This window comes from Pseudophryne corroboree, chromosome 1 (assembly GCF_028390025.1).
Source record: "Pseudophryne corroboree isolate aPseCor3 chromosome 1, aPseCor3.hap2, whole genome shotgun sequence".
In the NCBI taxonomy this organism is placed as follows: Eukaryota; Metazoa; Chordata; class Amphibia; order Anura; family Myobatrachidae; genus Pseudophryne; species Pseudophryne corroboree.
Genome location: NC_086444.1, coordinates 231,831,508 through 231,849,528, shown reverse-complemented (window position 1 = coordinate 231,849,528; position 18,021 = coordinate 231,831,508). Strand labels below are relative to the sequence as shown.

The window sequence follows — 18,021 nt, the reverse complement described above, 5'->3', positions numbered from 1 at the left end:
TTGCTGTGTAATGTATTTATAATAAAATGGTATATAATAGTGCATCAATGATTTGTGTTACTCATCGTCTTAGTGTTTCCTTTTAAAATGATGTCTCCTATTTTGTTTTGGTAAAATTAATAACTTCCCTAATAGACAGGTTCTGTTGACTTTTACACTTGATCTTATTTTAGCATGCTGAGTGCTGACTATCTGTGTGAACTGTTAATTGACACTAATGTGTCCTTAATGACTGTTACACAGCACATACATTAAATGTAACTCTTGCCTTCAGCTACAGACATAAAGGTTCACTAATGTAAATGTTTCCATTTCAGTACTCTAATCTGAGGGATTTTGGTATTTTACCCGTATTATTTCTTGTTAAATTAATCCAATTTTAAATAATAAATTTCGGTGAAAGCATAATCTTCAGGCATTCATAATGTGAATGCATATTTATTTTATTATTCAGGTAACAGGATATTAATAATACTATATATTATTTACATTCACTTAGCAGTGCAAATGATCTGAGAAAAGCTTTTATTGACTTCATTTCTAAAAAGGAAATTATTAATACATTTATACTTTGGCTTATGTTGTTTAAAACCAGACAAAATACAGTAGGTTAAAAGTTCCCCAACATTAATGTAATTTTGAATATACTATTATGGAATCTATTATTGGTGATACTTCCAAGTTTAAAATTAATTACATTACATTTAAAAAATAACCACTGTAATTAGGTGCGATCCGTTTTTGGTGGATCAAAATGGGTGGATAGCGTGATTTTTGACTGATGGTCATTATCGTGGTATCCAATTAGGGTCAGTTTTGAGTGGACAAAAACGGACCCGCGATCGTGCGAAAACATATGGGATCGGGAATAAGTCCCTGGATCCCATGTGATATCACAGCCCCAGCTGCCCGCTTATCGCGGATTATGCTTTTGGTGCATGAGGCACCCGAAGCATAAACCGCCATAAGGGACGGCATCGGTGGGAGGAGCACACCACATATAATAGGATAGCTCTTGGTGCTACGATTAACTGCAGGTAATTGGATACCTCCCTTTATATTGCCAATAGCATTAATAATAATAATAATAATTTTGTTTACATAGTACTTTTCTCCAACAGGACTCAATTCAATTTATAGACATAAAAAACATATCACATTTTACAGAGGGTGAAGTTTTACAGCAAGTAGAAAAATCCACACAGAAAAAAAAGAAGACAGAGCACAATAAGCATATTGCAGGGTTGCTGCAGTCATTTGGGTAATAACTTCCACGGCTTTTATATGCCACGCACGAAAGGTACCAGACAAGGCAGCCGCCTTGGACGCACTACGTAGGATTGCCCTGGTTAGAATAGATAACGCCTAGATAGATGACACAAAATGGGGTGCTTGCAGTGTCCAAACGCTAGGGGTAGGGTCCCAACATAACCATCAGGTCCATGCGTTTTTCATCCCATCCTCAAGCATACCAGGTGAGGCAGCCATGTTGGGCGCACTGTGAAGGTTACACTGTAGGAGGTAAGCCATACAAAGACCCAGGGCATTTTTGGGAAAACTGACACATATGTAACATGATATACCATGGATGAATAGATCAGCATGTAGTACATCCTGCCCAAGGAGGGACCATCCGAAGCAGCCATCAGCGACACACAATGTAACTTGCTCCTGGCAGGGTGTGCAAATAATAGAGGTATAGCATACAGTGAGGGATACAGGAAGAAAATAAAACTAAAAAGCAAAACAGTGGCATAATAGACTATTAAAACAATGGTAAGGTCAATATTAAAATAATTAAAATTAATTTCATATATTTTAGGGAGCATAAAATGATATTCACAGCAGTAAGAAAGCAAGGATGCCCAGTCTCGTGGGTGGAGGATACCATGAGGAGGGGTCCAGAGGACTGTGGACAGGAGTGGAGGTTCAGAAATGGGCAAAATCTGGATGCATATAGAGGACTGAGGAATGGGTGGCAGGAAGCATATAGTGGAGTAGTGTGGCAGGAGATTTGGAGATGAAGAGGCCATGGATAGCGGGAAGTTTGTTACGGATGGATCTGGATTTCTAGGGGGCACAGGAGAATGGTAAAAGGGGAGGTTGGGTGATATGGAGGATATTGGCAGGATTGCTGGTGTGTGACTGGGCTGGGTCTGGAAGGCGGATGAGGGAAGGGGGTAGGGATGGGTATAATGGGGAAGGGTGAGAACATATGATGGCAGTAATTAGCAATAGAAAGTTTATGCTGTTAAGAATCGGTTTGACATGTTTCGTATTATTCTTTCTTTTTTACGTAACATAGTTTATGTTATGGCTGGCTGCTGTTACTGCCCTCGTACGGCACTTTTTGATATCCTGGACACAGAGTAGGCTCTCCTCTCCCTGGTTTCCAGATTTTACTAGCTGTTTATTTTATTCTCTGTTATACCATCTGCTTTTGTTACATTTCTTTTCCCTATGTCCCTCTTTCCTGAAGGTGAATATGGTTACTGGTCCTCCGGAGATCATTCTCAGTATTGTCATTGCAAATGCTAAGGGGTTGACTCTACCTGCCAAAGTGTCATGTTGCTAAGGCCTTTCAGGGCTGGTTATGGCAATGTAGCTCTTGTATAAGAATCTAATTTTAAATATGGTATTTCCTCCTCACGTGGAAATGACTATTACCCTAATGTTTTGTAGCTATTTTGTTTGCTCAACACCTACTTATCATTAATGTCTCCTCACATAGACATGTAGAAGAGAGGGGTCTGTTAGTTAAATCTCACTTCTGTACCTAACATTTCTCTTTTCTTACTCTATACATGTATATTTGAGGGTATTTTATTGTCATCTTTAAATGTTTGCTTTTGTGCTTTGTACAGTATGACACGTTTCTTCAATGACAATAGTTTGAATTAAAAAAAGAACGTAGAAGGGTGTACTGGTACCTACTCACTGTGAGGGAAGAGGCACATGCTGCCCCATACTGGGGAAAAGGGGTTCCCAAGGGCTAAGCAAACAAGTGTAAAAATCGGTGTGCCTATGTCTAAGGCTATAGCTACACATAGCGGCCAAGCGGGACCTGCTTGGCCAGGAGTGGGGTTCTGTGTGCACACGGATCCTGTTTTGCAGAATCCGGCCAGTGACACACAGGATTTCAATAGCACACAGTGCGGCACAGCCGCACTGCGTGAACACATACATTGAAATGTATATGTTCACCTTGAAATCCCATCGTCCTGCCATCCGGCTCAACTGGTTGGATCCGGCGGCGACGGGACTGCCGCACATGTGTGGGCCTGCCGCACATGCAGGCCCACACATGGGACGGGACTGCCGCACATGCAGGTGCCCATGTGCAGTCTCCTTGCGGCCAAGCGGATCCCGCTGAACGGGACTTGCTTGGCCGCTATGTGTGGCCGTAGCCTAATATTTACTGTTTATATAATATTACGAACAAACACCAAACAACTGCAAAATAGACAACAAGATTTTACTAGAGCAACAACAATAGTAAAACAATACACAAAAATAAAGTACTGTAAAACAACTTTCAGGCAGGCAGATTCTCTATAATAAGGTGTCGACAAGAGGTTCTCTTAAAATAATAATATCTCATAAACTGCTTTGAAACAGTATATCCACTATGAAGGAATCAATACTGTGTAGGTAATAACATGTCTCAGTTTTATACAAAAACAAAAAATTGAGAATGATGGTGTTACCAGAATATGAAAACCTTTTCAATCCCCAGGAAGAGCTTCAGATAGTAATAATGTAACAAGTTCCGGTGCTTTGCCTCAAAAATCCCCCGAATGACTCAGTATAGTAGTTCAGCAACAAGGGGAAGAACTATTCTTGTATATATCTCCAAAGAGGTTTCTATAATGAAGAAAGGTTATGGTAAATTAGCATGCAAATTATTGATGTATATTAATAAGATCCTTCCCTGGGAACATAATATTTCATACACAGGATCTAGCACATTGTGTGGATAATGTTAGTGACAATTTCTCAGCTGAGAACAAAATCCAGTGGTAATGTCACAGATGGCAATCTCAGAGTTCTGACAGTCCAGCTTAGTGTGGTGTGTTCCAGTAGCGTTGCATATGCCAGTCTGGAGCAGTAATGTTCATTTTTCCCAGTTGTATGTGAGCACACACCAGCGGTAGCCTTGATCTCACTGGGACCTGATCAGAGTGATTACTGGCTGTAGATGGCTGCCTCAGACTGAAATAGAGGTGGGGGCGACACTGGAATGAAATATTTCTAGTTTTATTTTAGAGAATTTGGGCCTGATGACCATTCACCTGTTTACGGAGCGTTAATTTTTACACTGCTGATGTTATTAAACTGTTTGCAAACAAATATAAGCTATACAGAGTCCTACACATATCACTTGCATCTACACTTATGACAAGAGAAGCGTAACTGCGTTTTAACGGGGTGGTCTTACCTAAGCAAAGTTCAATGAGGACGTATTAATGGAACCGCCGGCTGTGTAAAGCTGTATGCAAGCCTAAATATGCCTGTTTCCCAACATATCATTTGCAACTAGTATAGACTGGTGAAAGTGTACACTGATGACAATAATTAGTATCAGACCAAGAGTATGGATAGGGGTCTGATACTCTGCGGGAATGCTGGTTTTCCCCGTGCATGCAGTGCAGAAATACATGCCCAATTCCCACTCATCTCTGCATCAGGTTCTTTGTGTTGCTGACATCTTTTTGCCTGTAATGAGCAGTCATTGAATGATAGTAACCACTTTATTCTTTCTTCCAGGGAGAAAACAACTCTGAATATTTTTTAGGCCTAACCCCTGTTGGATTGGTTGTATATAAGAATAAAAAACATGTGGGGAAATATTTCTGGTAAGGTTTTAGTCATAGAGAATTGTATGATAGTTGTTCTCGTTTGATGCAGTGTACCTGTCACCTATATACAGCTAAAGCAGCCATTTTGTGGTGTGGACTAATATTCAGCCTGCCATTCACTGGTAACTTGTTACTGCAGTGCTGATAGGCTGCATTCTCACGGATGCTGGTTCAGTCTACAGAATGACTCTCTGCACTGATTGTAGGCAACAGGTACCTATTAACTGCTTGTGATTTACAAATGCGTCGACAGGTCCCAGCATTGCAAGCACATTACTCTTGTCAATGGGTGCACACAGCCATAATTTGTGTACATGGCTTAATAAAGCAGCTGAAGCTTTGCTTTCCATATCTGCACTATTTGTCTCACTGTTTATACTACGTGCCCTGAACATTTACATGAAGAATGGAATGTAGATATTTGCACAGTGAGATAGCAGCAGAATTTCCACTTCACGATCATTTTTTATGTAACCTGCTGCTGGCAGTGCCTGTCGCCCAACCCTGCTCCAAGAATTCTAGACACAAACCAGCACAGTACCTCAGGAGATGCTTGCCAGCAAATCAATTAAACATGTGTCTTCTCAAAGCAACTTTTTACATGATTGAGGTCAAAGTACAGAATGTGTCTTGGAGCCAGAAGCAAATAATATAATTTTATTTGGTTTACTTGTATTATTGTTGTTGTTGTTGTTGTTGTTGTTGTTGTTTCTGTTCTCATTTCCGTAATCACTTATTATCAAATTTGATTATTTTATAGGCCTAGAATTACAAAGATACATTTCAAAGAGACACAGTTTGAATTAAGAGTCCTTGGAAAAGATGTAAGTAAAGAGTAACAATTATTAATATTACTATGCAAGAAAAGTGTACATACTGTGTGAATAAATATTATTTTCTTTGGTGATTAGGGTTATGGAAGAATGACAGATAATATTGTTTTTACTGTAGGGTATATTTGAAATCATTCCTCATCCCACACCAGAGAGAAGACATGATAGTAATATTCTGTACACAGTTGTACACACATACTGATTCTGATCGAGACCCACTGCTTCTCTACGTCATTCATACTACAGTCAGAAATGACACTTCCACTAATAGGCAATGCTACACCCAATACACATCCATCCTTTATCCATCAGTCCTAGATATAATCCTTTCATAAACACACCTGTGCAACCGCTTCCCTCCTCTTCTTAAAAAATACACAAATTAAAATGGAAGTTTACTCTAACAACATGGTTTGTTGAACAACTAGGATTGAATATATCTGCTGATTTAATTGGTCAAAGTACCGGGTCCGGAATTGAAATCTCTGTACCTGACCTGATGTTGTCAGGATGTACAGTATGTATGTATAAAAATGGGAAAAAAATGGAAAATGATTATCTTAATTGGTGCAAATGATTGTCATGATTAAAGATATCTTTTCTTTTGTACTTACTTTTACAAAGTTCAGATTTTGTTATCTGGAGAGCACCTTGGGCTGGAATAATACAACAAAATCTTTATGTTAAATAATAGGACAGGTATATGACTACAGGACAGGTATGGAAAACCAGAGGTTAGGTGCCATCAAAGGGAGTATGGAGTATAAGAGAGTGTAATACCACTTTCAGACAGAAAACTCGGCAATTACCTGGCATTTTAGTGTAGGGTTGTGTTGCCGGCCTCTGTCACACAACCCCTTTCACACAGAAATGCAAATTACCAGGGTGAGAATTGTGACCTGGTATTTTGCGGATCAACACGGGTATTTTGTCTGTGTGAAAGGGTCAACCCGAGTCAAAATTCCCTGGTCTCGGGAATTTTGACTTGGGTTGACCCTTTTACACAGAAAACGGACCCATGTTTTTCATGAAACTACTGGGTAGAACTGCTTTACCTGGTAATTTCAGTTTCTGTCTGAAAGGGGTATAAGTAAGAAAAAGAAAAGCACATGAGGAAAGAAGACCCTGCTCTTCGAGCTTACAATCTAATAAAAAATAAATCGATAGATAGATAGATAGATAGATAGATAGATAGATAGATAGATAGATAGATAGATAGATATCCCAGTGGTCTGGCACATCCCTTAAAATAGTACTTAGCTGGTTGCCTTCTTAAAATAGTAATACATAGCCCATAGGAAGCGGCACTCCACACATAAAAAAACCCAGACTTTAGCATCAGCACCTTGAGAAAAAGACCCGCTGCGGTCTTGAAATGTTGGAGCGCATATGCTGTAACGTCTGTTTTTTTGCACTAAAAAGTGTATTGATTCCAAGTCTGGTGAGTGCAGCCTTTCTTCCTTTGTATGTGCACAGAGCCTTGGTCTCATTACAAGAAAGTATTGTTACATATGTATTACATGAAGGGAACACTAAAATAACACATCCTTGATCTGAATGAATTAAATATTCTTATTAAATACTTTGTTCCTTACATAGTTGAATGTGCTGACAACAAAATCACACAAAAATTATAAATGGAAATCAAATTTATTAACCCACGGAGGTCTGGATTTGGAGTCACACTCAAAATTAAAGTGGAAAAACACACTACAGGCTGATCCAACTTTGATGTAATGTCCTTAAAACAAGTCAAAATGAGGCTCAGTAGTGTGTGTGGCCTCCATGTGCCTGTATGACCTCCCTACAACCCACACAAGTGGCTCAGGTAGTGCAGCTCATCCAGGATGGCACATCAATGCGAGCTGTGGCAAGAAGGTTTGCTGTGTCTGTCAGCGTAGTGTCCAGAGCATGGAGGCGCTACCAGGAGACAGGCCAGTACATCAGGAGACGTGGAGGAGGCAGTAGGAGGGCAACAACCCAGCAGCAGGACCGATACCTCCGCCTTTGTGCAAGGAGGAACAGGAAGAGCACTGCCAGAGCCCTGCAAAATGACCTCCAGCAACCCACAAATGTGCATGTGTCTACTCAAACGATCAGAAACAGACTCCATGAGGGTGGTATGAGGGCCCGACGTCCACAGGTGGGGGTTGTGCTTACAGCCCAACACCGTGCAGGACGTTTGGCATTTGCCAGAGAACACCAAGATTGGCAAATTCGCCACTGGCGCCCTGTGCTCTTCACAGATGAAAGCTGGTTCTCACTGAGCACATGTGACAGACGTGACAGAGTCTGGAGACGCCAAGGAGAACGTTCTGCTGCCTGCAACATCCTGCAGCATGACCGGTTTGGCAGTGGGTCAGTAATGGTGTGGGGTGGCATTTCTTTCGGGGGCCGCACAGCCCTCCATGTGCTCGCCAGAGGTAGCCTGACTGCCATTAGGTACAGAGATGAGATCCTCAGACCCCTTGTGAGACCATATGCTGGTGCAGTTGGCCCTGGGTTCCTCCTAATGCAAGACAATGCTAGACCTCATGTGGCTGGAGTGTGTCAGCAGTTCCTGCAAGACGAAGGCATTGATGCTATGGACTGGCCCGCCCGTTCCCCAGACCTGAATCCAATTGAGCACATCTGGGACATCATGTCTCGCTCCATCCACCAACGCCACGTTGCCACAAACTGTCCAGGAGTTGGCGGATGCTTTAGTCCAGGTCTGGGAGGAGATCCCTCATCAGGAGCATGCCCAGGTGTTGTAGGGAGGTCATACAGGCACGTGGAGGCCTCACACACTACTGAGCCTCATTTTGACTTGTTTTAAGGACATTACATCAAAGTTGGATCAGCCTGTAGTGTGTTTTTCCACTTTAATTTTGAGTGTGACTCCAAATCCAGACCTCCATGGGTTAATAAATTTGATTTCCATTGATAATTTTTGTGTGATTTTGTTGTCAGCACATTCAACTATGTAAAGAACAAAGTATTTAATAAGAATATTTCATTCATTCAGATCTAGGATGTGTTATTTTAGTGTTCTCTTTATTTTTTTGAGCAGTGTATATATACATGCTGAATACCCGTGCCTCGCTACGGAATTTCAAGTATTTCCGTGTGCGTAACTTTAATTTTGAAGGACTTCCTGGTAAACTACATTTTTAGTCTCTCCTTCAGACTGGAGAATGGCCAGGCTGTCAGAGAAACTGACTCTAGAGCAGGCAACATACAACTGGCCTTGGGAGAAGCAGTCACTCCTCAGATCCACACCAGCCACTTTCAAACTCTGCGCCTGAGCTTTGTTAATGGTCATGGCGTAACAGACCTTTACCGGGGAAACTGCAGCCATTTGGATGGAAATGGTAGTCTGATGGGATCAGAATAATTATTGGAATGTAGATGGTTTAGGTGGATGCTAAAGAAGCCCCTAAAAATCCTGCAGTTTAAATTCATACAAAAATCTACAGATTGTCGGCAAAAGAATCGTTAAAAAAAATGTTTTTAAACCTAGATTAACATGCTGCTAAAAATATATACACCTATTTAGGCACTTATTTGGTAACGTTTGCGTGCAAAACCAAAATCTATGGGCCGGATGTTATGGCTTGAGAGACAGCCAGAGCTCCGAGACACCGGCCGAACTCGCATGTTTTTGTAGATCAGCAAAAGTTTGCAAGGCAAAACCTGGTTGGTTTTGCCTTGTAAACGTTTGCTGCTTTGTAAAAACATATGAGTTCAGCCGGAGTCTTGGAGCTCCGGCCGTCTCGCAAGCCATTACATCCGGCCCTAAATTTTATCTGGATTAAGGAATAATGACGAATTTCACCCCTTTGGGGGTAGACTTTTGAAAAATCCCTTCTTAGTGGCTGCCTACGTCACAAAACAAAGCTACTGTCCAAATTTCAAGTTCCTAGTCCTCATGGTTCTGGAGATTTTGTGATGAGCCAGTGAGTCAGTCAGTGGTATTTGGCATTTATATATGAAGATATATAGCGAAGTTACTTAAACAGCATGTCAATACCCCTTTCAGACTGCATGAGGCGGGAGCCTGAAGTGAGCTCCCAGCGAGCGACCCGCCTCAGGCTACCCGCCGCCGCTGACTGCAACCCGGCATATTGCCGGGTTGGTGACGTCAGCGGTGACGCGCCGGGCGGCGGTGCTTGGAGATTACCTGATCTCCAAGCGCCACCCGTACACAGAGAGTGAACGGGACATGGATCGTATCGACCCGGCTCCCGTTCACACCATTCAGTGAACCGGTTTGAACTCGATCCCGTATTTCAACCCTTGCAGCTTTCAGACCGCACATGAACATGGGTTATGCGCGTTCATATGCCAATAACCCGTGTTCAGAGGTGGCAGTCTGAAAGGGGTATAGCAGATTCAATAAAGTGAGATATTGTATAATATTTTAAGTATTCAGTCATACATTGTAGGTTGCAGTATATACAGACAGAGATGGTGGAATAATAAGTGTGGTAGATAGATGGCTACACTTGTCCGCAGTATTCAGTGACTGGCCTTAGTTATTTGTGGGTAATTCAATTAGTGGTGATGGCCGTGGGGTGCCTATATTTCAGCCATTTGTCTGGCACCTTGTGACACTGAGCATTGCACATTTTTCTTTGCAACTCATAGAGGGGTGCAGGAAAATGTATGATATTGCTGTGCCCCAATTATTACACAGCTTGCCTATGCAACTGGCATAAGGGAATATTAGTGTGGACTGTTGAATGCTTCATTCAGGAGGTGTGAGATTATTTTGGTCCTAAAGGGGAGGAGAGATTATTTGAAGTTTTTCTTTAGATAAAGCATTCCATAGATAAGGGGCAAAGAGGAAAACGGTTTAAGGTGAGAAAATAGGAGTGGTCAGGAATATATTGAGACTTGAAGCAGATGTGTAGGGTAGGGAGGAGCAAGTACATGGATGAAGGAAGGCAGCACTTTGTAAGTGATCCTAGACATGCCAGGAAGCCAGGAGAGGGGTTTAAGGAAGACTTATGCTGACATTGCTATTATTCCTGAGGAGTTAGGTCACATTAGAGTTGTGAGGCAGATTGGTCTGGTAGTAGTACACTAAAGGGGGGTACACAGAACGCTCAGCACACATCTCTATCCCCCGCTCAGCACACAGGCCTGGATGGGGGAAATGCTCACTTCACCCAGCGGTATAGTGAGCAATGTAACTAGATTGTGCCTATGCAAGCCAATCTAGAGTCAGCAATAGCGACCCCGCGTCACTATCGCTGTGGGGCATACACCTGGAGAGATCCGTGCTTAATTTCTAAGCAATCTAGTTACATTGCTGAGAAATTAATCATAAATCTCTCTGTGTGTATCCCCCTTAAGACTTACTAACTGATTTTAATATACAAGTATAAACAGATCTTATTATATACAGTGTCAAACACCACAGCACTATAAATTTCTTAAAATTGTGCAGGGAGAACCCATACAGGCTCTTTTAACAGCTATTGGAGCGACTTATTCACACGAGTGTAGTATGGTATGTCGGCGGCCGGGCTCCCGGCGGCCAGCATACTGGCGCCTGAATCCCGACCGCCGACATACCGACAGCTGGGTGAGCGCACACTGCGGGCACGGTGGGGCGCTACACGCTCCACGCTATCTATTCTCCCTCCAGGGGGGTCGTGGACTCCCAAGAGGTAGAAAAGGTGTTGGTATGCCGGGTGTCGGAATTCCGGCGCCGATATACTGTGCGCCGGGATCCCATCAGCCGGCAAACTGAAGACCAACCATTCACACAAGTTTGCATAATAAGCACTAGAATGGCAGAGGGACAAGCGGTTTTGTTCCAAAAGAGGAGCTGTCCCTCCAAAAATACATAGCCGTTAGGAAATAGTTTAACTCTTTGGAATCCTGTGCATGTGTTAGTGGAAATCTAACAAAGAGCCTTTGATTACAAGTTCTATTAGATGTGGAGACGTCACCAGCAATGCTCCATGCCTATAAGATCATAGCATTGCAAAATAAAACATATATTTTGAACAATACATATATTTTGATTGTTATTGTACTGCATTTGTTTCACTATACCCAGATCTCATAGAGCAATCATTGACCACAAACCTCCCTGTAGTGTCTATCAATGGCATTTCTCAGGGATTTGCCAAGGTTGTAGATAATGATGATGCTGTGCTATCCTGTATCTGTATCCTGTACCTTTAACCCTTTGGGAGATTTATACAGACTAACAGCAAATCAACATTTTTACAGTACGTTGAATTTAAATTTGCCTTTACATTGCACAAAAAGTAAACGTTAATACCATGATAGCTTAAATCCCTTTTTCTGTAATTCCATTTACAACTTTTAAATAAAGCAAAGCCTATTTTTGACTGGGGGAGTGTTGCAGAGAGTAACATTTATTGGGCAGCACAGTTGTATAGTGCTTAGGCTCTAACAGTGTTGAGATTGTATGTTCTCAGTGTTGAGTTTGTATGTTCTCTCTGTGTTTGCTCAGGTTTCCTCCCGCAATCCAAAAACATACTCTTATGTTAATTTGATCCTGACAAAAAATGACCCTATTGTGTGTATGTGATATGGATTACAGGGTTCTATTTACTAAGCCTTGGAGAGAAATAAAGTGGAGAGATAAAGCACCAGCCTGGTACTTTATCTGCCCACGGCTTAATATATAGACCCCATAGACTATATGCTCCACAAGGGCAGGGACTGATGAGAATGACTAAATATTCTTTGTAAAGCAATGTGGATTTTAGGAGCTCTGCAACTGATAATAAATAAGAATATGCTGTAAATGACATGTAATACTCCTTTCACACTGCCAATGCCGGTTCCCACCCGGTAATTGGAAACGGGTCCTTCCCGGGTGGGATCCAGCATTGGACCCTAACAGGCGGCTTCCCGACCTGGCAATTTGCCGGGTGGGTTGCCATAGCGGCGGCTGGCGGGGGCGAAAGCGGCGCTGGGGGATGAGCTCATCTCCGCATTGCCTCTCCCTATCTAGTGAACGGGTCCCGGGTCGCATCGACTTGGGAACCCGTTCACGCTGCCACTGACCCGGTATTCAACCCGGGAATAACACTGCTTTATTCCCGGGTTGAACTACCGGGTCATGCGACCCTGGATTTTGACCATGGCCCTCTCACACCGCACACCGACTCGTGTCGACCCGGCAATATGCCGGGTCGATACCGGGTTGTTAGTGCGGTATAAAGGGGTATAAATGTAACAGTGCAGTAAATTGTTTTTCGGAAAAACTGATAATCTGATCGTCATGTGTAGTCTCTGTAATTCCTGGGCAAACAAAGGTGTAATCTTTCCACCAGTTTTTTTATTTTTACATTTTGGGGTGCGGGATGATAGTTTAGAATTTTTGGATCCCGGAGCCACTTTTAGAAGGTTTGGATACCAGCCGAGAGCACTAAGCTATTTTTCTTTATTTATTGATGGTGCAGAAAGAACACCCCGCAGGTTGCTGAAATTCAACCAAAGTGATTAACAAAGGTGAACAAACAACCTCAGCTGCAGCGAGAGTGACTATATTATTGTTCACCGATTTTATCTTATTATTATTATTTTGTGGCAGTTACATTTTTCTCTGATCTTGTTTAACATTCCCCGCCTGACATTACTGTGCATCCAGCCCACACTCAAATAATACATCTTTGAAATATTTCTGCTGTCATTGACCTGAGCTGAAGGCTGTTTGCCTGGGGATTAGACATTAAATTCCCCGGCTTTGTAAAAATGAACACAGAGCTGACTGGCACATACCAAGATCAGCAAATAGCACAGTAGGAATGAGGTTTGTTGCAAGGAATTAGGGAGGACATCCTACTTGGCAAGATACTACCATTCCTGGTACACTGGACTGGCCCATCCTATTTATAATTACGCGTTGCACATGGTATGTTAATGGAAGTAACAAGTGAATCATGTATGTACAATCTCCACTGTAACACATAAAGATAAAAATACATAACTGTAGTATAGAAATTGTATGTATTGACCGTTCATACACTCATGTCTACGCTGTCACTGTATGAAGTAGCTCAAATGGAGAAGCGAACACGCTGTTTCTATGATCTGATCTTTTGTCTTTGGTGAAAGTTATTTGTTCTGCTGACGTGATAGGCTGGCTGGGATTGGTGGTATTTATTTCATATGGATAGACGGTTTTGGAAAGCCCAATTAAATGATGTCTTTGTGGAAAACAAATATACAACAATACAGTGCATAACTATTGGCTGTTGACTAAAATCCAAATGCTAGCTGTCTCTGGTTCGGGTGGTCTTCAGTATGCCGACTGACGGGATCCCGGCGCACAGTATACTGGCGCCGGGATCCCAACAGCCGGCATACCGACACTTATTCTCCCTCGTGGGGGTCCACGACAACACTGGAGGGAGAATAAAATAGTGTCGCGCCACCGTGCCCATAGCGTGGCGAGCCCGCAAGGGGCTCATTTGCGCTCGCCACACTGTCGGTAAGCCGGCGGTCGGGCTCCCGGCGCCGGTATGCTGGTCGCCGGGAGCCCGACCGCCGGCATATCGTAGTGAACCCCTCTGGTTCCTGTGTCAGAGGTTTGGGGCAGTGTATCAACCTATGCAATGTAGTTTAACCAAACCCTAGGTAACTTGAATGAGATACTTTTAATTTGCCGGCTGTTGGGATCCCTGTGGACAGGGGTACCGACGCCGGAATCCCGACAGCTGGCAATGCCACCAGCTGGAATACCGGCGCTACAGGACTATTCCAATTCTTCGGTGTCCACGACATTCATAGAGTGGGAAAAGATCCTATGGCGAGCACAGCAAGCCCGCAAGGGGACTCTTTGTGCTCGCCCCGCTGCCGGCATACTGGCGGCCGGGATGCCGCTGTAGGTATATTGACAGCCGACATTTCAGTCGTTGGTAAATGATACTGAATCCACTTAAACTGCATAGAAATATATGTAAGTTTCCTTTATGATAAAGCACCATAGCAATCACCACAAAAAAGCTATCCATGTTAAACTACCAAATTATCATGAAATGACATAAATATATACTAATTACATGTGCTCCTTTTTTCTACGGGCTATCCCTGCATATGTTTCTTAGCACCTGACCTTCGTGAGGTACAGTGCCTCGTATGATTATACAGTTCCATTCCCTTCTATCCCTTCTATTAATAATATCACAGCCTGGAATTTGTAAACTGTTAATTTTTATTTGTGAGTAAAACATTCACAGAGCCCCCCGTTCCCGTTATATAAACATCACAGTAACCAATAAAGTGATGTGAGAACTGGAATATCACCGTTTAATAAGCACTCCTCTTACCACTGTGCTAACTTGAGCCTCTGTTAAGGGGGTATGAATGCTATATAAATTGAATAATTAGCTTTTAAATGTTGTGTATAGCAAATACTGGAAATACAGTATATGTGGATTTGTGGCATTGCATTAGTTAATGTTTTCAATCACTGCAGTAAGATTTTATCACTGCATTTACTTAAAAACAAGTTAGTTATGGTAAGTAAATTGTCCTTGTTGAAAAGTCTTCACCAGAGTAAAAGCTATGTATGGCTGGTGAAACCCAGACATGGCTATAAGTAGAACATCTAGGAAGATTAACACTTTTCAAGGCACTGTACGGGGTATATGCAATTGCGGTCGAATTCCCGAAAATGTCGAAAAACGGGGTATTTTCGACACAAAAAAAAAATCGACAATGCAATACAGTACTTTTCGACAAAAAAACTGACTTTTCAGATTCGACTTTTTGCAATTCGACATTTTGAAAATTCTACATGTCTGCAGTGGTAAAAATGCGGCAATTCGACAAAAGTATATTCAATTGAAGAATGTCGATTCGACTTTAGTGCTTTTCGACAGTGATATCGTCAATTTCCTTCCGCCTCACTTTGCTGGCGGAATCTAATAAAAAAATGTTAAAACATGTTTTTTTGTGTTGTTTTTATTGCAAATAGCATATCTATTTATATTAGAAGGGATTATGTACTTGGTTTGTCTATTAGAGGGACACAAGTATTATTATATATTTTTTAAAAGAATATTTTTTTTTTAACTGACTAAAATAGAGAGAGCATGGTTTTTAGTGGGAAGGGGTGGGAATGGGTTAAAATCTATAAAAAAAAATGCGTGGGGTCCCCCCTCCTAAGCATAACCAGCCTCGGGCTCTTCAAGCTGGTCCTGGTTGTAAAAATACGGGGGGAAAACGGACAGGGGATCCCCCGTATTTTTAGAACCAGCACCGGGCTCTGCGTCCGGTCCTGGTGCAAAAAATACGGGGGACAAAAGCGTAGGGGTCCCCCGTATTTTTTGTACCAGCACCGGGCTCCACTATCTGTCCACTTGTCCAAGTAGAATCCAGGGTACCTGAAAATAAAATTATATTCACCTAAATACAGTGTCCAGTGATATTTGTAATCCTCGTACTTGGCAAAAAAAAAAAAAAAAAAAACGAATACCAGATACACACGGACTGAAAGGGGTCCCATGTTTACACATGGGACCTCTTTCCCCGAATGCTGTGACCCCCCGTGACTCCTGTCACTGAGGGTCCCTTCAGGCAATCAGGTAGCGCCACGTCCTGGCACTCTCCTGATTGCCTATGCGCGTCTGAGCTGGCAGACAGCGCATCGCACAGCCCCTCCATTATATTCAATGGTGGGAACTTTGCGGTCAGCGGCGAGGTTACCCTTGGATGGGGGGGACAGCCTCGGGCTTCACCCCTGGCCCTTGGGTGGCTGGAGGGGGGGGACCCCTTGATTTAAGGGGTACCCACTCCTCCAGGGTACCCCGGCCAGGGGTGACTAGTTGGGTATTTAATGCCACGGCCGCAGGGAGCGGTATAAAAGTGTCCCCCGGCTTTATCTGTGGCATTATCTGTCCAGCTAGTGGAGCACGGTGCTGGTACAAAAAATACGGGGGACCCCTACGCTTTTTGTCCCCCGTATTTTTTGCACCAGGACCAGGCGCAGAGCCCGGTGCTGGTTGTTAAAATACGGTGGATCCCCTGTAATTTCCCCCCCCGTATTTTTGCAACCAGGACCGGCTCAAAGAGCCCGAGGCTGGTTATGCTTAGGAGGGGGGGACCCCACGCATTTTTTCCCAGTGTTTTTTAACCATTTCTGCGCCGTCGGAAAAGTCGAATCCTGGACGCACTTATCCGTCAATTCCTCCGTTTTTTTTCGACAGCGGGACTGTCTAATCCGTTTTGTATTGAATATGTCGAATTCCGGCACCACCCCTACATCTTTAATTACAAGAAAATCAGTCAGTCTACAATGCAGAAAATCTGTAGTAAATTCCACTTTAACTCTGTGTGTTTAGCAGCCCATCTCTGTTTAAGTTTGACTGTCAAGCAAGAAACTAAATATATTATTTAATTTAATTAAAATGACCGGTAATTGGAAATTATTTGATACGTATAAGTCAGGTTATATCGGCTTCTTTGAACTTGAGCTAGCAATAATTTATTAATTAGCTCCATCTGCTAATATTAGCAGTTTTGAAGCACCATCAGTAAACTACTGAAAAATAGAAGAAGGTCCTATGGAGGGTGTGGTATGGTATGCCGGTGGTCGGGCTCCCGGCGACCAGCATACCGGCGCCGGGAGTCCGACCGCCGGCTTACCGACAGTGTGGCGAGTGCAAATGAGCACCTTGCAGGCTCGCTGCGCTCGCCACGCTGCGGGCACGGTGGCGCGCTACGCGTGCCACGCTATTTTATTCTCCCTCCAGGGGGGTCGTGGACCCCCACGAGGGAGAATAAGTGTTGGTATGCCGGCTGTCGGGATTCCGGCGCCGGTATACTGTGCGCCGGGATCCCGACAGCCGGCATACTGAAGACCACCCCCTATGGATGCTGGTTCATCACACATGGTTTTTCTATGCAGCCGAGTAGGCGAAAGGATGGTTCCTCAGTGTGTGGTGTTTATTTACTAAGTTCCACTTACCAGTGTGTTTAAGCCCACATTTAAAAAGGCAATGCTTTTAATAGCAAATCACTCCTTGTGTTAAAAGTATTGCCCTTTTAAATTGTAGGCGTAAATATATTGAGAAGTGGCAGTGTTTACAAGCCACCACTTAGTAAATAAACCTCTGTAACACCAACTGTCATATATGGGGGTAATTCAATTGAGGGCAGGAAATTCCAATGAACCTGTGGGCAGGGTTTTTCCTGCAGCTGTGAGGTCTTGCTATTCCATTGTAGGCCTGAAAATAAAATCACCATGTCTATTTTACGCACATCCAGAGCAAGTCTGATTTTGCCTAAAATTGTTATTTTGTCACTGGGACTTGCTCTGGTACCCCAGCAGCATCTCCCGCCCATCCATCCCC

The 18,021-nt window shown here is 43.0% G+C and overlaps 1 protein-coding gene across 5 annotated transcripts in view; it reads left to right on the top strand.

Annotated features, from left to right (window-relative positions):
* Positions 1 to 18,021, top strand: part of EPB41L4A (erythrocyte membrane protein band 4.1 like 4A) — a 419,914-nt gene that overhangs the window by 238,402 nt on the left and 163,491 nt on the right. For all 5 annotated transcript variants that reach the window (XM_063964124.1, XM_063964123.1, XM_063964121.1 and 2 more), the window contains 2 exons: positions 4,768 to 4,856; positions 5,620 to 5,683. In XM_063964124.1, the coding sequence (XP_063820194.1) occupies positions 4,768 to 4,856; positions 5,620 to 5,683 (153 nt within the window). The remainder of the gene's footprint in view (positions 1 to 4,767; positions 4,857 to 5,619; positions 5,684 to 18,021) is intronic.